General features: G+C 41.7%; 1 protein-coding gene across 2 annotated transcripts in view; it reads right to left on the reverse strand.

Annotated features, from left to right (window-relative positions):
• Nucleotides 1–415: 415 nt before the first annotated feature.
• The window catches only part of CTDSPL2 (CTD small phosphatase like 2), a 35,290-nt gene continuing 14,446 nt past the window's right edge, over nt 416–21,259 (reverse strand). For both annotated transcript variants that reach the window (XM_085233933.1, XM_085233932.1), the window contains 12 exons: nt 20,250–20,458; nt 16,814–16,952; nt 14,793–14,942; nt 14,126–14,341; nt 12,921–12,999; nt 12,537–12,648; nt 11,867–11,953; nt 5,817–5,879; nt 5,641–5,720; nt 3,908–4,034; nt 3,001–3,096; nt 416–2,527 (listed from right to left, as the gene is read on the reverse strand). In XM_085233933.1, coding sequence (XP_085090059.1) covers nt 2,462–2,527; nt 3,001–3,096; nt 3,908–4,034; nt 5,641–5,720; nt 5,817–5,879; nt 11,867–11,953; nt 12,537–12,648; nt 12,921–12,999; nt 14,126–14,341; nt 14,793–14,942; nt 16,814–16,952; nt 20,250–20,441 — 1,407 coding nt within the window. In that variant the 5' untranslated portion in view covers nt 20,442–20,458 and the 3' untranslated portion in view covers nt 416–2,461. The remainder of the gene's footprint in view (nt 2,528–3,000; nt 3,097–3,907; nt 4,035–5,640; nt 5,721–5,816; nt 5,880–11,866; nt 11,954–12,536; nt 12,649–12,920; nt 13,000–14,125; nt 14,342–14,792; nt 14,943–16,813; nt 16,953–20,249; nt 20,459–21,259) is intronic.

Here is a 21,259-nt window from a genome sequence, read left to right on the forward strand (position 1 = left end):
GAAAGCACTTTTATAATGGTTTTAGCCAAAGACGGGACGCACGCGTGTAAGGACGTTACCCGAACAGGTGACCGTCTCTTTGCACAGTCAGAGAACAGCCATGAGCTACTGAACAAAAACGGGTTCCTTCTGGAAGCCTGGTGATGTGTGAAGCAGTCCTAGTGTGTAAATTGCTCCCAGAAATTTGGAAGAATTCCACGTTAAACAAGGATTCGCTGTTAAAACTAATTAAAAATCTCAGATTTAGATTTACATTTTAACGAACAGCTAAAAAATAGTTGGCAAACCATGTAGCAATTCAATACAAGCCGACCATTTTCAAAATCTATAAATATTTCCAGAACCATCTCATCAACATAAAAACAGGGAGGAGCGGGGATGGTCACAGGCTCACACGTCTGCGCAAAAGCATATATAAAGGTAATGTTATGTACATTTTATTTCAATAAAGACATAAGACAAACAGTGTAAAGATGCCCAGATGCCCTAAAGATAAATACATTTAAAAGATTCTCATTAAAATGAATCTGTAGTATTTCTTTCCTGCAAGCAAAATACTTTTCTTTAAATACAAAAAAAAAAAAAAAAAAATCAGTATTCTGAATTGCAAATGTTTTCACTTTTTTTGCAGAAAATCTGCCATGATGATTTTTTTTAATGAATAAGGATTTTCCACAAAACAGGCTTGCTCTACATGCTAATCTTTTTAAACAGTTCAGTGACACAATGTGCTAGCTACATACACAACAGATAATATAGTAAGAAAACACTCAACCTGATGAAAAGTTAAAATCTTCATTAATACACTGGAAAAAGTTGACATAACTCATGCCTTTTAAAATCAAAAATACAAAAATTAAATGTTTTCCTAAAAAGATTTTCCTTACTTTAAGGACTCATTTGAAAATGAAGCTGCATGTAATTTGTACAATAAAATTGTACAAGTAAACAGGTAATATACATAAAAAATTAATTGACATACTTCTCAATTATCAGTTGTCCACCTTTAATTTCCAATACTGTACTTTCTTAACAAGCATACAAAATATCAAACTTCTCTTTAGAAAAAGTGCCGTTCTGTGACATCTTTTACACAAAAGCAGTCTGAGCCTGTGGCACGTTAATGCAGTCGAGAGGCAAACACCCTAACTTTTACAAATTATACCTTCCATAAAAAGCCTCCTCAACAGGAGGTTACGCGCCATTATAAAAATATCAACCTCTTGCAGTAGCTGCATTAGAGAACCACGGCTTGGAGACTATTCCCACATAGCACAGCAAACCACTGCGACGGCAGACTGGCTGCCCCGGCGGCACGGAGCGCTGCACCACAGCTCTGTGCGCAGATCCGGCAGGCGCCTCGCTGTTACACCGCTCAGGACTGACTGCAAGAGGAGCAGCGTGAGGCACCAGCAGCCCACGCGAGGCACCTTAAGCACTGAGCCCCGTGCAGAACGCTTCGCTCGAGGAGGAGCCTGGAGGCGGCGGTGCTCGGGCCGCATCACACCTACCAGGTGACCAAACTAATTCTGCTGTAAGGGCCGGCATGCACGGTATGGTCTGAGGTATTCCTTGTCCATCGGCTGTTTGTGCCACTGCAAGATACTGTCTGTGCGGAGCACGCGCCATCACAATGGTTTAAAATATTCTGAATATTAGTCACTCTTATATTCTTCTTATCTAGCCAGTCTCTTGATTTTTGAAAAGATTTCAACTACAGTAGAATATTACAGAAACAAAATATAAATGCAGGGTTTTTCGTTCTAAATGAAACTTACGTGGATTAAAACTAGAGAATATTTTTAAACAAATATACAGTATGCAGGCAGACGAAGCAGGAAAACGGCCATCCAACTGTATAATAAAAAACTAAGAAAATTTGGCTATTCCCGGAAAAACTATGAAGCGCCTCAACTAAAAGGAATGCATAATGAAATTCTAATCTAATACAGGTCAAAAGTGTAAAAAGGTTATAAACCTTAACAGGAAAAATAAAAACAACTCTTACTGGCCATTCCTGTTGAAATGAGAATCTCTAAAGTAACAGAAAAGTGGCTACAAACCCACTTAGAGCACCGAACAGAGAGAAAAGAAGACTCTTTTTTCAATCTCTGTTATATCATAAAATCCTGTGTTTCTACAGGTCAAACTGCTGGTGGCAGAAACAGAATTCTTTATAAACTGCAGATGTCCTGTACATAAAAAATTTCATCGGAGTCGCACTAGTTCTAAAGACTTTTCTGTTCTAGCCTACCTACTGCGTTGTACTGTATTGTACTGTTTGTATTCAATCCCAGATATAGAAAGTCTCTTTCTGTAACCCTTGATTATTGTTGGGCACCAAAGATAAGAAAAGCAAGACGGGGTACAAAAATGCAAAATTTCAACAGTAATGGCAATGTTTTGTTTCAGTCCAAAAGGGTCCTGCATTTTCTCCCCCTCCAGTAATCAGACCGAAGGCTTAATCCGGGGGTAGCAAGTCATGCAAGCGAAATCTGTCTCTGATGTGAGGCCGGACATCTTCATTCTGCAGGGAAAACACACGGGAGGGTGTCAGAAGGTCGGATCATGGCAGGGCAAGCCTCCAACGTCTGTATGCTAATATAACGAAATGGAAGCCGTGAGTGTTTCTAATTACAAGAGGCTCACAAAAACAGCGACATAACATTCACAACAATTTAGGAATCGAATTATTTCCGTTTTAAGGATAAAGGCATTATCTGATTCTGCAAATTCTCTATTTCATTATCATTTATGTCACCGTTCTCCAGTTTCTGAACGAAAGCACAGTTGGAAATGACGCCATTCTGCCTTCTGCTGTGTAAACAAATCCCTGCACAAACCCTCCATTACTGCACAGAGTAATGCTTTCCAAGAGGCGTCCACGACTTCCAGCAGTCAGAATTTCAGCCTTAAGGCACGTGGTGCTGTCTGAAAGAACAAACCAACGCATCGGGCTGGGAGTTGTGAGGATGACAAATAAAGGAGAGACAGACTTACCAGCTCTACAAGTTTCTCCAGAAATGGAATCAATTTTAGGAGTTCATTGTCATTTTTATCCATGAACCAGCTTTCTATAGGAATTCCATTTGAAAGCTAAAGTAAAAAAGACAAACATCAGCACACGACTTATATTTCATTTACCTAGAAACGTGACTTGTGAAATGACATTTCGGGGAAAAAAGTTTCCAAGCTCAAGTTTATTAACACATAACTAAAGTTTGTACTAAAAATCACTTCTGCAATGACTCCCTCCTTTGCATAAATCACTGCAAAAATTTCCACATCAAAGCTGAAACAGACCCAGCTGTAGAAGTTCTGTTGCACTGAGAAGCGCTGCCAAAGTTTTACGATCGAACTGCGTGGTTACCGACCGAGCACTGGCTGCAGTTTGTGCAAACCAGGTGAAGCCACACAGGCTTCTGGTGTTCAGGCTCTTAGAGGCACCCCAGCCTGCACTCTTCAGCAGGGTTACAGTTACGACGCCACACGCCTGGGAAAATCGAAGTCACAGAGTGCAACTTTATAGCATTTATTGTAAGCAATTTTCACAGGTGAGAACCCAACCAGCCACTGCTCAGATACTTGATTAGCATTAGAGAACTAATTCTGCGAAGTGTCCAAGGGACAGTCTTAGTAGACCTGGCCGTTTCTGGAGAAAAGCTGGACTGCAAAATAACACCGCGTGGTTACAGAGCTCCTAATGTAAGGGGAAGTTTACATTTGACCGATTCTTCACAGGAATCCAAAAAGAGCAAGGAAACCTGAGCGATTGGCTTCGTAAACCTGAACTTAAGTATGTTTTGTAAACTTAAATACAAAGTGTAAAATGTAGACAGAGTTTCACTGTCTTCCTTTGCAAAGATCCTCCCACATGGAAAAGCTCTGCTGATGGCAGCACACCTACCTGATAGGCAAAGGCTTGCGGTGAATTGTCAATGATGATCGTTTTTGAAAGATCTCTACCAAGAATGTTTAAATCCTTTATGTAATTTCCTTGTACACAGACACAATGCTCACGGAAAAGTCGATGCCTGTGATTAAATTGGAATACTCATTAATGAGAGAAACTGGAACACCTACATGGCTTAGGAAAAAAAAAAGTTAGTGCTGCCAAATGTTACCCACTCTTTTCCCTTCTTACCAGATTTCTAAAATCCGTCCCACATTCTGAGCTTTTCACTGGTAAGATGAGTGGTTAACTTGATTTGATAGTGATCTACTTCTGCAGGCAACTGTTTTGTATTTAAACAGGAAAGCTCAGCTCAGATGCAAGAAACATTTGTTGCCGTGGTCTCACTTTCTAACCCTTTTTGCAGATGGACTGACAGAGGGACCCAAGATACTGAAACTGTTTCACAAGGCCCAGAGCCCAGGGATGAGATCTGCACTCAGTTTACAGCGTTTGTCCTTTCTGCTCTGCTCCAACACTGCAGCACACGCTGGGAAGTGCTGGATGAAACGCTCTGCTTCTGACGTTACCTCTGTTAGCAATTAACCTATTTTCAGTTTTTAGAGCTTGAAAAAAGCCTTGAGGCCAAAACAGTCCATCAACTTCTTCCTTTCCAATTAGTATATTCTCTTTTATTACTAATTAATTAGTAAATGGATTGGTAGAATAAAAGAACTCGTTAAAAAGAGCGGGAATAAAACAAATTTCATGAAATATCAGTATAATTGTAATTAAAAATCAATTGTGAACAGGACAGATTTCAGATTTTACACGATAGTATTACAGTGCAGTTTCTTTAAAGCTGCTTGCATATTTAAGTGGAATTTTTAGAAGCTGTGCGTAGCACGCTTACTACTTTCATGAAGGGGCTGAGTTCCTAATGTTGCTAAGGAAGAAAATAAGCTGATGCCTCAGCAGCGAATGAATTTATATATAGATTCTGAGTCACACGTGTGGAGCGCCTGGCAAATCCACTGTTAGGCTCATGTCAGAACTCATCATGCCCTGATGTCAGCTTCTCAGAGGCACATGACTCACAGCTACATTCATGCACCACACGAGTTTCAGAGAATTTCTGAACGTTCTTAGCACGCTGCCTGCCTGCACGTCCTGTTACCTTTCCTGCTCATAGCACAGATAAAACTGCAGTCCTCAATCCTAAGTATCAGACCCTCGGAGGAAAAACCGTCACGTTACGGATGCACACGGACTCATTTTCTGCCTGCACCAATACTGTACTTGTTTGTACAGCCTGTCTGGCTGTGTGCTTCAGGCAGGCTCAGATATTCCAGCAATACGAACGTGCGGTCCTAACTACAGCCAAGTGCAGTTCTTCATGTCCCCAGTCAGAACGCCCTGTTTAGAACGAATCCCTGAGAAACCCCCTCTCCACCTTCAGCTTTCCATGCAGCACTCTGCCTTGCAGACGAGGATGACAAGGAAATTCACCTGATAGGATTGGTCGTGTCTTAAGGCCCTGCTCTTGAGAAACGTTAATCTCATCCAAACAAAGCTCGGTATTAACAAAAGAAATGAAAAACCAAAATAACTTCACTACCAAACTCACAAATTATTTTGAGGCCGATTAAGAAACAGCACTTATAAAGATAACTATAAAGGAACTTCCTCTCATCCCTTAGGAACGGACGTGTGTGCCCACAGCAGCCGCTCTGCCATTTGTATTTTACCTGACTAGTTGCTTTTTAGGGTCTAGGATATTCAGTAATTTGTCTGCATACACCTTCTTAGAAGCAGTAAAAAGAATGATCTGCAGACAAGAGAAGAAAACAATAATTATTTTACGTATAAACATGTGAAAAAAATTTAAAAATAAAATTCAAAGGCAATACTGAATTATTTTTACCTCATAAATCTGAGACATACGTTCCAGGAATTCTCGGAAGAACGGCCGTAGCCGGACGTAAACCTGCAGCAGAGATGGACTCTGTTAAAAGCTTCGAAACACCGCAGCGATCGCCTGCACTGCTAAGCACCGACTGCACAGATTGTGTCAAGATGAGTATTATGAATTCGGGAAAAAGCAAACACCACTTTCCTACAGAATAATAATTTAATGAAATCAAAATTAAATCAGCTTGAAGCCTAAGCAGCTAAAAAAGAAACCAGAATATGGCAAAATCAGGCGTAACCAACGAATGGGATAGAAATTATTTAAACTGTATTTAAAACCAGATAATTATTTAAAATGTAAAGGTTAGATAATTCATTGAGAAAATTGAAGGCAGCTGCTTTAACATTTTACATCAGCCCTCAGCAGCTGGGCAGCATCAGCTCCATTCCTGGATAATGCATGCCAACGTAACAGCAATCTTCCCAATAACCTCCTTCTACCAAGAGCGGCAGGTGAATATCGGGGTGTCAGAAGTGGCAGAAATAACCCAAACAAGTGGCTTCAGCTATTTCCAAAGCTCAGTTAGTTCACACACCAGAAAAGAACTGCACACAGACTCAAATTATTCCCTGTGACAAAGCAGAGCCCGGATAAGAGACACAACAAGAGGTGATGCTGGCTTCTCTTCTCGCTGTTACTGAACTCACAGTACAAGAGCAGGGCTGCACGGAGGCACTGCAAGCACCTCTGGCTGCAGGGCAATGGCCCAACACTGCGGCACACGTGAGGGCATCGTGGAGCACAACGGTGGGGACACGCACTGAGGGGTGAGCAATAACCTTGTCATCACCTTACCTGTCTCCTTGATTCACAGCCTGCCCACGTGTAGACTTACACGGTTTTGAGAAACGTTTCATTAACGTACCCAGAAAGAAAAGGGGTGTGCTGGACTTGTGGTTGAACCGAGTTAATTTCAGCTTTATCAATTATTTTTAACAACTCGTTAGGAATCGGCTTAAATTTACTTTGAAAAGTAAATCTCCAATATGGATCTGCATTAATTGAGCTGAACTGTATGAAACCAAGAGGAGTGGTTTAAATAAACGCAGTTTCATATCATTAGTGCAGGTGGCAACAGATCTTAGTCCTTTAAAGAAAGCATGTATTTCTAAACCAAGGAAAATTTCATTATTTAGCTTAACTCTGAATAAGGCTTTTATTACTTTCCGGAAGCACCTAAGGCTGTGAGTCTGCAGAGTGACAAGTTACTGTGGTAACAAAAACGGTATTTTTTTCTACACTAGGAGCACGCAGTCCTGTCACATCTGCTCACAGCACCGCCGTGCCTGGCGTATGAGATGCATTCACTGATGGTGCAACCAGCATCTGCTCCCCTTCTCCCTCTGGGCAGCTCGCTGTCAGGCTGCAGGTATCCCCGGCCTGCCCAGAGAGAACGGCTGGAGACGCAGCCTGCGCTCCACGGGTTTCTGGGCTCCACCCAGCCAAGTTGCTGTGAACAGCCAACTGCCTGCATGCAGAGCTGACAAGCGTGTCTTCATGCCATATGTCTCCTGATGGCACTGAAATCTTTCTGAAAATGACATCTCATTCAGCTCTGCTAAGGCAGTGAGGTTTCGCTCACAGACTGGATGAGTGATTTCTCTCACCACGAGGACAAATGCAATGAAATAACTCAGCCTCCAGGTGAACCGCTGTTAAATAACACTCAAATTATCTGTGACTGCAAATTCAGTGCAAGTTGTTTGTCCTGAGCATCCTTCCTCTATACAGAGAGCAAGCAGCACTGCCAGCATCTTCTACAGGTGTAGCCTTGAGTTTAAGGGAAAGTCAGCGTTCTGTTGCAGACGCAAAGGATTGTTCTACTCATGTGATTTTCCTAAGCAAGTATTTTTCATACTGGGACCCAAATCTTACTCTTGAAAACTGAAAGCGAGTCACACGACTCAATAAATGTTTTCACTGCACGTGGGGCAGTAGTTGCAAATAATGGTAGGCAAGCAGGATGATATTTGGTACGAAGTTTTCTTCAAGAGCTCAATTTCAAATTGACAAGCCTGTTCTCTTTGATGGAAGAACACAGATGTCATTTCAGAAACAGGCTCTTTACCATCTCTTGTGCAAACTCTCCTAGCAACAGGAGACAGCAGGAAGCTACGTGCCAGTATTTCAACTCCTGCTACTACAAAAGCATTCAGTATCGAATTCATTGTTCATTTTAAGTCTGGATTGGTTCTATTTATTTGTATCAATGGCCAGCTGAATGACTTTTAAAATCATTCGATTACATCGAAGAGCAGTTATAACTGCTTAGGTTCCTCAAGTGCACGTGTTTTTTCTTTTCTTTTTCAGTTTGTTCAGCCTGTGGATTATTACAGCACCTTTCAGCGTGGTCTGTTTCAGATCACTGACACACCCTTGTGTTTATCTATCTTAATACAACAGCTGTCTTAATATCTAGGACGTTCAGGTACAAACACAAACAGCAAACCCAGGGAAAAGCATTTCATTTTAGATGACCATTTCTCGTTGTGCTTTACACACACAGGTAATGACACGGATGGCAAATTCATCGCTCTGGTTTGAGTGGTTTGAGGCACCCTGGCAGAGCAGAAGGCGATCACTTCACCACCTCCAGCCAGAACAAGCTGAGAGAACGCCAGGTAACCAGAGCAGAACCAAGTAACGAAAGCAGAACAAGACACATCAGCATTTTCCCTTTTCTCCCTCAGCTTCCTTTTCTTTTTGCATATTCCCCACGTCTTCCCACCAAGTTTGACTCCAGAGGTTCTGCGGAACTAAAAGGAAGGATTCCCGACCTCAGAGCAGACTGCTTTGTGGATGCTGCCCGAGACACCAAAGGCTTCCAGGTATTTCAGAGGAGCAGAGCAGAGTTCATTAGGAAGGAGAGCCAGAATTCACCAGCACCATTTGCCTCATTCCACTACAGCAACGAAGCAACTAAGCAGCCTCTAGTGACAGCAAGATGGAACGCACATAAGGCTGTATTCGATAGCCTACAACTCGCCTGTGTGCTGCCAGAACACCGCTCAGGATCACAGTGAATTTCTCTGCAATAGATGAGTGAAGAGACATTTAACCTGAAGAACTGAAACCAGCTGCCTTTTGCCATGGGCACAGCGCAGGGAGGTAGGAGCCCGGCAGTGCTGTGTGAGCTGGCTGGCACCTGGTGCCACACAGCAGGAACAAAATACAACAAAGCCCCCTTACCAAGAAGGAAAACCCAACAAGCAGACATTTCTCACAAAGATAAGCTGCTTACTGTGAAGTGTTACAATAATGCAAATAGTAAAAAACCTCATTTTCAGTTGAAGAGATGAACGTTCACTTTTTACTGTCAGATGTGAGATAGTGCTTACTGGGTTTATTATCTATTAAAACTTCAGCTTCACCAATACTGTCTTTTCATGAAGTCCAAAACATAAACACTGGTACCATCTAGAGATTTTTCAACTGAGGAAACAGACAAACTTGTGGTCTCAAAAACCTGAAATAAGCAAGCACAACTGCACCCATCTTACAGATCTTTTTTCTTTTTAAATGGAAATCGGTGACTTTGTGACTCACCCAAAGATTAAAACAAAAAAAAGTACGTCAGTGCTGGAAGTGCACTGTAAGTTTTTAGTTAGAAGAACACTGCTCTGTGCTCATGTTACACATTCTTCTCTGCACACTCCATGGTAAGTTCTGAGAAATAACTTCTGAACAGTCAAGCCCTTGTTTTCAAAACCCCTTTTTTAAAATAGGCTGTCACACACAGTCACTGAAATAAGCAGCAGTAGAGCTGAGCTCCTGGCCTAGAAACTCGTTGCTCAGCTCAAGGCCGGTGGAGTTTAGGTATACATTATAACAGGCCTTCTGAAACAGCACACAGTCTGAGTCTTACTGTGGTCTTACTCTGCAGAGATCGGTTCTGGAGCATCTTCTTGAGAAAGTACCAGGTTTATCATCGCAGCAATAGTGCAATAGATGCCTTTAGATGGGTAAGAATATCAAAATGATATGAGCTCAGGTCTACTTTTGCATTATTAGTCAGTCTTACTGCAAGGAAAAGCAGCCATTCAGACAGAAAATCATACTGAGCTAGGTTTTACTCTCTCTTAAGAAAGCAATAAGTAATTGTCTAATATTTCTGGAGACCTACACGCAGTGGTAGATCTTTTGCTACTAATGAAAGTATCTTCAGAAATGCAACTTTCACACCAGGTATTGTTTTCAGCAGGCTTTATATATAGCAGCTTGCTGACTTCAACTCTGCTGAGACAGCTTAGCACCTGCTTCTTTGCGGGCAGCTGGAGTCACTTCCAAAATGAAACACGGGGATGGAATGAACATGGTACTGTACTGGAGGCAATGGTCGAATTGCTAAGCAAAAGAAAGACACTTAAAAGGCTGCTCAGTGAAACTTCTGCAAGGGCACGTGACATCAACAAACCTCAACTTGCACTACAGAAGATCATTTGTCTTTCTGTGTATTATACCCCAGTTAAACATCTTTAAAATATCTGTCTTGCTTATTAACTGTTACACAGCAAGAGGTGAATGCTTTCTAAGTTGTCCAGAGTGATGTTAAACCAGGTAACCAGAATATAACGACCACAGTGTGCTCGCAGCTGGTGGCTGACTTTCTGACTTTCTCAGACTCACAAGAAGCTTTTGTTCCTTTGTAATTCCAAGCTAGGCTCTAGAGAAAGCTCAGACAAAACTTATCTAGGACCCGCACAGCAACTTTACTGTACCCGTGTCTGTACAGCCCTTGATACAACGCTGTTAAATAAGCATTTACAAATACCATTAAGTCACTCTTTCCATTGACTTCAATTTCTTACAGATAAAATCCTGGTTAAACTTCAGCCACTCTCAGACACACAGTCACTAAAAGGACCACAGTTTAGAAGGAAAATACTCAAAGTCACATCAAGATCCCTCAAGTGAGGGAAGGAAAAAAACCAAAGCTTTAGCCTTCCTGATTCTGTCGGTGATGTCAAGAACCTCTCAAGAGTGAATTCTAAGGCTCCTTCCAAAGTTCAGTCTGAAGCAAACTAAGCAAGGCTGTCACCAAGTACGAGATAAGAAATCCATGTTTAAAAATTACTTCAGCTTTTCAGATTCCAAGGTTTTTTATATGCAACAGTGAAGAAAACATTTTTAAAATCAGGAAAAATACCTGGACAAGTGTCCTTTTAAGGTGCCTGATGACTGGCTCACTCTCCAAAGATACTACAGTGGGGTCCAATATCGTGCGAACTACATGGTGGGGAAGCTGATGCTACTCCCAGGTACATCACACAAAAGGACCTGAGAACAACAGCCTGGGTCAGTGCAGCATCTTTGGTAGTTGCTGGAAGAGAGTTCCTCCTTCTCACGCTTGCTCCTCTGGTACGTCAAGGTAAAACACACGTAACTAACAATACCTCCTAAAGCAGAACAAAAAACTAAATCTAGCAGTCTCCACAAGACAATCAAAGTCACTCTAAGCACCAAGCAGACTCTTTGGGAGTGAAGAGGTAGAACTAGCACTGGTGGAGGGCACAGCAAGACTAATGATCCAGACAGAAGCTAGTTAATCAGGCTTGGAAGATGTCTTCTTTATAGAAAGAAATGATCAACCAGTGAGAGTTGGTTTTCCATACGAAGGGAAGAAAATTAACAGTCCAGAGAAGCTGCACCCAGGAAATAATACTGGCTAAAGTTTCAGTGTTTCTGCCTCCACCTGCTGGCAAGGAGAAATGTTGCTGCTGAAGATTGCTGCTACAAAGATTATTTACACTTTCTTAGCAATGGTTGTTCATTGGAATCAGCGACCGATGTGACCACACTGTGGCATCAAGCAGTGCTCCACAGTAATTCTAATCGAGGATAATCCACCCTGCAGAATTTGACACCCACAGTTTATAAGCCAGACAAGTTGTTATATGCCATACACTTACTTATCTCCTCAGAGAGGACCTTAACAAATATACATAGCAAGAATTCACGCGTTAAATAGAAGTGAAAGGTACATACATATGTAAGCTAATTACCTGGTAAATGACATCTTGAAAAAGAACTGGAAAAGTGAGTGCAGCATCTTCTAATTCATTTAGACTACAGTGCACTAATGTTTCATCCTAGAAAAAAATCAGAAGATGGTATGAAAGTAAGAAAAACTTATGAGAACAATGTTGAAACTAAGAGCAGCTGTCTAGATGTTCCTTTTAAGGTAAGTTTACTTAGTCTGGAACATTTCTGTGTTAATGCTGTCCTGATAGCATTCTTTCATTATTATTGCAATAAAAGAAAAAAAAATCACTTAGAATTGCATGGTAGTGGCATAATTAAAGAAGGTGTTCTAACTCTGTAGCTTATCCTTTACTCAGATGAAGTACACAGCTCCCACTGTCATCTCCTGTCCATTGGTGCGGCCGCTAGAGGACATACAAGTGACAGTGCTCACGGTCACGTTCCTGACATCATTAATGGTGTCTGAAAACATCTCAAAACAGAGAGACTTAAAGAAATTATTCTAAAGACAAAGTTATTTTCTATAAGTATTTTTAAAAGTGGCCGGAAAAAAATGTTGTAACAGTTAAAAGATTCATTCCTGGTCCATTTTGATGCAAAGCATACGAAGCTGAATTTTTCTACTTACTAAAATGGAAATCAAATGCTGTGTATCTCCTGCTTTTGCTTTGTGTTTCTAAAGATACTTACCAAGTCTAAAACTAATGAAAATTCTGGTGTGCTTCTTGTTTTGAGTGGAAGAGCTGGCTTCCTGTTAAGCTGTTCTTCTGTTAGTGGTGGAACATGTTTGATGAAATAGTATCTGGAAAGAATACAGATTTTGTTGTAGAAGTGAATATGAATTATTAAATTGGTGTTGTTTTAGCCCAAGTAAATACTTAAAATACTTAAGGCCACACAAGAAATAATCTAAACAAAAATATATATACATATCAACATGTACTTGCATCAAGTTGAGAGATTTTGGACTTCATTGCCATAACAAACAAAAATGTAGCAACTCAAATAGCAGTTTATTAATGCAATATCCAATGTGATCATTTTTATACTGCAAGCACAAATATCAGCACTTACGGATCAAAGACTTCCCAGTCTTCTTCATAGGTGGCTTCTGCATGAGCTGATGAGTAGCCACTGTCTGGAGATACTGGTGCTAAAATTCAACGAAAATGACCAAAGCAAAAATAAACCAAACAAAAAATAACACAAGAGCTAGTCTTATTAGCGAAGCTTTTAAAAGTGAGAATTTGCATTTTATACACGAATGCTTCAAACAACAGGGAAAAAATCTCCCCTCAGCCCCACCTTGCCAGTCCCCACACTTCTCCTGAAACGGCCTGCACATCTCACAGCACTCCTCAGAGGTGAGGTCATGCCACCCGCAGAACTCAGGATCTGGACAGATGCAACTGTCCACATTACAAAGCAAAGCATCCATACGCTGTGAACTACCTGGGCACACATGGCAGCCACCCAGCATTTGCTGGGGAGTTTTTGCCACAGAGAAACAGCTGTGCCAGGCAGCCCTCGGAAGGCAGCACAAACCTTTCAGTCTGCAGCTCATTCCCAGCCCACGCCTGCAGTGCCCATCAGAGCAAGGCAACAGGAGCTTTAGATGCAGACAGGGCGAGCTGATCCGCAGGTCCATACTGGATCACACATCGGCCCTTTCACTCAGAGCTAAAATATACTCTCTTCAAAGTCGTTCTCATAAATCTCAGTACGCATCAGCTCCCAGCATTTTCAGGATCTAGCCAAGATTTAGGTAACTGTAAAGTAGTTGCTGTGGGCCCTGAATTTTATGGACACCATTTTTGTCCAAAAGGACCTGTGAGGAGTCTTCTGAAGAAAATGTGGATGATTAAAGTAGGATCTTTATGTTCTTACTCATCCCAACATGTCATTCTAGTGCAAGGTACTAAAATGTCACAGTTTTCTCTTTCATGATCAGCAAGCCTAGGGTATGCATTTTTAATGTGTGTGTGAAGAGGAGTAAACAGTAATAAAAGTCTCTTTCTTCTTCAATGTCTGTTTTCATTTGAAGAAATGTTACGAAGTCAACTAAGTTATACTGAAAATACATGAGATTTGCAAAAGCTGTGTCTCTGATGCATAAAAATGTTCTGTCTGTTGAACATAAGAATTGATAGCACTGCTTACATGCTTTGAGCAAACGTGAAATATTCATATATAGAAAATACTGGAGCTAGGTCTTCTCTAAGGGTGCTAATTACCTGCAGCCTCAAGACCTGAGTAAAACACAAGCACACATTTCTTACCTGTAAGTGGTGGCAGGTCACGATCATTTGTTTCTTCTACTTCTTCTAAACCATTGTTGACAGTAGATCTGACCTGCACTGCCTGGCTAGTGTAAGCTGCTCCATTGGTTGACGTTGCAGTACTTGTAGTAATCTCATCTACCTGCTCCATATCAAGCTGTTTGACTATTTCTTCAGCCTCAACAGCTTGTCCTGGAGAATCCGATCCTGATGTTCCTGAATTGAGATTACAGCAGACACACAGTCATTACACCTTTACACAGAGGGACCTAACAGAATACTGATCAGCATCACGAAACACCAAAAAATGCTTCAGAATAACTGAAGATAGCTTTATCTGATTCACTTTACAAAAATAAGAACCAAAAGAACCATGACAAATGCCTGTGTCAGACAAGGAACTTCAGAGCAGTGCTTTATTTTACTTTTCCAATAAAAAGCACGCTGCTAAGTACTTAGATAAGAAACATTCTAATGAATATAAGCTTATTCTTTCTTTTATCAATAATAACCCCTCAAAGAATTGGGAAGGAGGTCTTCTCCAAAAGTAGTAACTTTTGGTTTGCAAATTGGAATGAAAAGCAACATGTTCATATTAAAAACAAAACAAAACAAAAAAAAACATTATTCTTAGCTTTAAGACCACAGGCTTTCAAACACTGCTTACCATTTTTATTTGCTGGTGAAAAAAAATTGAAGACGGGAGAAAAGATGGTTCCCAGTAACGTGGTTCGCGGGGGGCTGCCAGTGGCAGGATTATCTTCCAATTTCCCATTCTGCTTTACATGTTGGTTTGTCATTTCGTAACTTCCAGCTTCTGCAAAACAGAAGTTATGCAGTGTGGCAGCACGCTTCTCTTTCACAGTTACAGCCTCTCTTATATTAGAAGCTATTATTGCTACAGGAAAATATTCATGCTCTCCTTGGTCGGCAAAAAAACAAAGGTTAGCAATTCAGTATCAACACAGGAATCACCTGATCTTCACACTTCAAAGAAGGGAGCAGTAATTTTTCATAAGAATTATGTTATGGATGAACAACTAATAGAAGCTTTAACCCTGTCATGTGCTTGATGGTGGCAGTTTTTAAAATGCTGCACACCCATCGCAGCAAACACACAAATACAATTATAAAGTAAAATAATTCTTAGCTGTTATCAGAGACGACAAAGACAACAGAATGAAATAAATCTTCCTGTTCCAACAACGTAGCACATAACAAGTAAGGTTTTCTATAAACGTGCACATGAAGTACACCCTACAACTAAGAACTGCAGTCTCGTGGGTGAGATCCAAGACATCATTCTGAGCCCAAAACAAGACAAGTTATTTACTTTGCAGTAACAAGTCTTTGAGATGTCTGTCCATATGGACATAAGCAAATGCATTTCGTGCACATAAGCTGAGAACTCAGCTGAGCCTGATGGAGCTGCACAAGTACTTCACACTTCTTGTCGTTTTTACATAAAATGTAGGGTGTGTGAGCTGCATCTCAGTGCTTCTCTGCTACTGAATATCTGTAGCAACAACTTTGTGTGGTTACAACAGTAACCTGTGCTCGGCGCACTCCCTGTGCACACCTCATCCTATGGCATTCAAGTAAGCAGCTCCTCTTTCACCTTCAAGCAGACTGCGTGCATCACACTGCGAGCGAGTGCATAGCCGTTAGTTCTCAGACAAAGTTAATTAGCAACATAAATACTCCCAAAATCACGTTACAGATATCTGACAAATAACCAAGCAGGTCATTCTCTCACCCTGTAGCCCTCCCACCACTGAAGTCACTCCTTTGGAGCTACTGATTTTAAAAACCTTGTTGGAATATGAATCTTGGCAGTCGCCAGACAATGGATTCCAAAGTTACTGGAACACTGACAGGCAGCACAAACACATGAAGACTTGTTTCCTTAGGAAAAGAAGCCTAAAAAATGTGGGACTTTTTTTTTTTTTTTTTAAAGTCAGATCTGGAACCACAGCTGACACTTTAATTTTCCTTGAATATTTTATCTAACACAAGTATCTCAGCTTGTCATTAAAAGAGGTACTAAAAAGACAATTTCCACAATGAGGTGATCAAACACTGGCACAGGGGACTCTCCACCCTTTGATATATCTGGGACTTGACAGGACCAGGCTCTGAGGAACCCACAGGAACTTCGCTCAGGGCTCTCCCCAAGTTGGATGGCCTTGCTGGGGGAGAAGCAGGAGGCCTGGTGCTGACAGCCTTCAGAGGTCCCGGCCCACCTGCATTTTGATATGGTTCTACAACAGAAGCCTGTCTACATGTCTGACAAGAGCTTTCCATCTCTAAGGAATCCTAGTTACTATGGAAAAGGTGCTGAGTTGGGAAATACTTCACAGTTGTGAGAAAATGGAAGAAGAGCTAAGTAAAATAATTATTAATGGCTCTTCTTTTCGAAAAAACCAAGAGTTCCAATCAGCTGATTATTACCATACACTGGCATAGTTCTTACAAAGATTGTATTACTTATCAGATACATCCATTTTAACTTGCACAGTCATAGAAATCTTATTTTGCTACCCTAAGTTCAGCCTTGCTATTGCTGCGGTCAATCACAAAGCACTTTGTAACCTTTAGCAGTGAAGGAGTGTCCTGTATCAGCTACCAGCTGGAAGCTCCCCAGTCACCACCCACACGTACCAGCGCACCGTTAGCGTATTTACAAACCTCCATTCACTTGACCTTTCCGTCTGACTCGAGAGATCTGTTTGTTAGGCTTTTCTCCTGTTTGAGGTGTGGATGTGATCAAGTTGTTATCTATATCCCGTTCAATTCTACTTCTTTTTGCAGGATTTTCTCTTTCTTCCTTAAAACAGAAAAGGGGAAAATAAACATACTGAGCAGTGCCTCTTTTCTCCGCTGACCATGACAGAACAGTGGCTGTTAGGGACGCTTCCACCAGAGACACACTGGTTGTCCTGCGTGTGCATCTGACCAGCTGGAACTTCAAACTCATTTAAACTGACACAGTTCTAGGTCAACAGCAAAGTATTGGGAGAGAAAATTGTACAACAGAAATTCCAAGAACAGCAACTGCCTTTAAATACTATTTTAATGGATAGCAAATTTATAATTATTTCAGTGCTGTGGAGTTAGAGAAGCGTAGAAATAGGACAATAAAATGGTAAAAAAATGGATTTCTCTAGCAGTTCAAATGTAAAGGAAGTGAACTGCCCAATAACATCCAGCATAGAACTTCCCATCGTGCCACTATATAAAGTGGTTTGCAAAACTGCACACAAGGACATACGTGGCCAGTACTGAATTCGTGTCGTGGCACATGGCAGAACACAGCTGGTACAACCATGACAGGAAGGGATATGACCAACCCTTCTTTACCTTTAAGTAAACTACTGTTCTCCCCTGTGACACGCAGGTGGTACAGAATGAACCATTCTTGCATGTTTTCTGTGCGCTGCTGTGTATGTAGGCACAGCTAGTTAAGACAGGTCTCTTCCCCTTGTTCCCCCAACTGCACCTCAGTACAGCAGCAATCCAAAATCTAAAGCATGACCATACAGACTACTTTGAAAGGTAAGTGTGAGGCAAGGCAAAATAAATGCAATTAAACACAAAGATAAATAACAAGGCCATTGAGCATATAAAAGTGAATTAAAATGTCAATTTCAGAATTACAGAATTACCTTTCTCAGAGCAGCAGTTTCACATAGTTCAAAAGAAAAGAGAAAAGCAGTTTGATTGCTCCAAAAAAGAAAAACTGTAAAGTTTTTCTGTAAAGCCCAGGCTAAGAGCGCAGCACCCAAAAGAAATTCTGGCAGACATGGAAGCACACAGACCCCTGTAGGGGAAGACAACGTGTGTGAACACCTCTAATCCCACAAGCTCCCACTGGCAATACCTTCATGACCAAACACCTTGGTGACAATAGTCTGATTACTACCACGTACAATTAATAATATCACATATACCATAAATTCATATAACGAGAGAAAATAGACAGCTCACTGAATAGATAAAAGAGCAGCAAAGCATCTCATCTTCTTGGTCATTTGTACAAATTCAACAGGGGAGAAAAAAAGGGAAAAATGAATTAAGCTCTAAAAGCAATCCTCTGCCCTTCACACAGCGCCTGGCAGAAGGTAGTGCCCCAGTGCAGGGAAAAGGCACAGGGCTGTGCCAGGGGGGCAGAGGGAAAAAACCACAAGAAACAAGCCCTGAAGCACTAATAAGCACTGATGTAATATGAGCATCAATCAGCAGACGAGGAGAGCCTGACACTATCACAAACAACACTGTCAGAGTTCAAGTGGTCTGTTGCTAGAATTTAAAGATGAAATTACACACGAGGTTGTAATTCTACTTGGTTCCTACAGTGAAAGTTTTACTGCACAGATACATAGTTAGATCTACCTATTACGTGTATGAATTTCATGACCTGTTCAATATAGCCCATTATTACTGGGAGCTGTGCCATAGCAACGTGGCAGTGTCACACCACCATGAACCACCCGTTCACTTCTGCTACGTTTTCAGGAAGTTTGTATGTATGAACGAAAGGCCTAAACAGGGCCAGAAAGTCCTGACAGCACACACAGCCAGGATCATTGATGACAGTGCTACAATTCCCCAAGTCAAACAAGTGTGGTGTAATGGCAAATTCCACAATACTTCAGGCTCTAAAACTTCAACATCTTAACAGTGTTTGCTGTACCCATGCACTTACTGGTCTTTCTGGTGCCTCAGATTTGTCGTGTTATGAATAAACACTACTTGATATTCCACAACTGCTCTTGTCTTCCTCAGGGGCTGTGATTTGGACCCCAGCAGACACCCAGCAGCCACAGGGCAGCCTCTCATTTCTCCAGTGGAACGGCATTACTGTTCTTTCAGTTTTGTTTGGTGGAGGGATGCTCCCAGTAAGCCACCTTTACCACTTCAGATAAACGAGTCACAGCTACCAGCAAAATCATCGAGATACACGAGCTCTCAAGACGTGGCCATAAATCCATATCATCTCTGCAGAGATTGAGATTTTAACATACCCATAAACGACCTGCTATGCAAGTTGCACACATGCACTATCTCAGGAGTCATAATGTTTCCATGGCAGCCAGAAGACTACTTTGTTAAGTCATTAGCGCTTTGGAAGATAGCCCGGCAGTATCAATATCGTGCCGTGCTAATGCCACTGGAGCCACTCCAAGTCCTGCTACAGACACAGGAGAGGACGTGAAAGGGAACAGAAGAAAACGTGGACATTTTATTTGTTGAAAAAGCTGTCAACAAAAGAATGAAATGTGATTCAAAGGTATGGGAGAGAGAAGTCAGCAATTTAAAGAGACAAAGAAAACAAGAGATTTCATCTTAAAATTCCTACGTAGAATGTTTTGCTTATGTTTCAGCTTTTTGTTGCAATGGCTTTGCAGCCAAAACGCTGTACAGCCGTGCTCTGTGGATGCTAAATGTCAAATGGATTCGTTAGCCTGGTTTAATGACAAGTGAAACGTCAATGGCTTCAATCAGTTACTTTTTACTGAAGTGTTTTGGTCAGTGCCTCAATGTCCCCATGATAAGTAATTAAGACTTTAAAGATTCAATTTCACAACATTTCTGGCAATTTAAGAATATATAGTTATGTTAATTAAAATGATTTCAGCTTCACCTTGGTACAAAGTTATCCTTTCAACACTTGGTTCAAAAAACAGATCCTGAATTTGAATCCTTTTTGTTTTTCTAGACCATACAGTTTATGACACCATGTCTGATGTTTTACGACATTTGGTGTTTTCGGTTTGTTTTTGTTTCTTCAATTTACAGCTACATAATGTCAGTAGCGGATTGCTGGGACTGACCGGAGCCTTTTTTGGCTGGCCTCTCCTTACAGGATAAAGCAGTTATTAAAGCAATTGCAAGGTTACGTTCAGCCTATCAAAGTACTGCAGACTGCTCCCTCACCAATTCCTTCAACACGTTTGAACACGTGAAGACTGGCAAGCACAGGTTTCTGTCTGGACCAGGACAGGTGAGATTAAGTGGTTTAGCCCTGCCTTTACCTTTCCAATTACGTATTTTTATTTATTCCGAACAGAAACATTCCTAGAAACAATTAACGAACAAAGGAAGAAACCCACTGACACCGTACCTTGGGCGTGCTGCCTTTAATAAACTTTTTGATTGAAGACAGGAGGCCCGTCTCATTCTTCTGCGGCTTCCCCCCGCCGACAGGCAGGCTCTCCTCCACCTCCGAGTGTTTCCTCTTGGCCCTCTGAGCGCGCTGCGCGTGGATTGCATTGGATTGCTGAGAAGCCTTCCGCGTTCTCAGCCTCATTTTCATGAGTACCACATGTAAAGCTGCAAAAGGAAAAGCAAGTGCACTTAGTCATTGAGGAAACGTGTTAGGCTTCAGCTCCAAGCTGAAGAAGCGATGTGAGGTTGCGATGCGCCGGGCTTTTACCCCCATACATACACAGCCTCATTTAAATGAAAGAGGAGCTATTTAAGCTGGAGCACAACGCTGGCAGAAGAACAAATATAATCTGGCCGCAAACACATCTAACCATCAGATCAGTGAGGGTTCTGCATAACCCTTCAGTCCGAGCAGCGGGAACAAAAAATGCTGGGCTTAAGACGGAGAGGATTTTATGGTGCCTGCTGTTCCAGCTTCCAACAACCAGACACAAGGAGCTGGGCAGTGCTTTCCAGCCCCACATCCCTCATAATGCATCATTTCAAGTCTCCGCATTACATTTGAGATGAAACATAAATCTAAATTCACGCCAAGAGTTCACAGAAGGACTCGTAAGTGAGACTATGCACGAAGCATGGGTGAGAACACAGCAGTTGGACAAAGGAACCCGAGATCGACCCTCAATACAGCTGCACTTGGGAACGAGATTAAACCACAGGAAGACGCATGCAAAGGCACAATTCATTAGAGCAGAGCAATAGGCCATTTCAGAAAGCATGTCACATCTATCTCCAGCCTTCAGTCGGATGGCTGCTATAGTTAAACCTGCGCACAAATGTAAGGCCTTTCTGGGCTGCACTTAGGGCTGCTCCAGCTGGCTGCAGCTCCTGCTCGGGATGACCTGAATGGGACTCGTGTGCTTACGATTATTCCCAGGCTGGACCGGAAGCAGAGAAAAGGAGCAG

The sequence above is a fragment of the Meleagris gallopavo genome, chromosome 12 (assembly GCF_905368555.1).
Source record: "Meleagris gallopavo chromosome 12, MGAL_WU_HG_1.1, whole genome shotgun sequence".
Classification (NCBI taxonomy): Eukaryota; Metazoa; Chordata; class Aves; order Galliformes; family Phasianidae; genus Meleagris; species Meleagris gallopavo.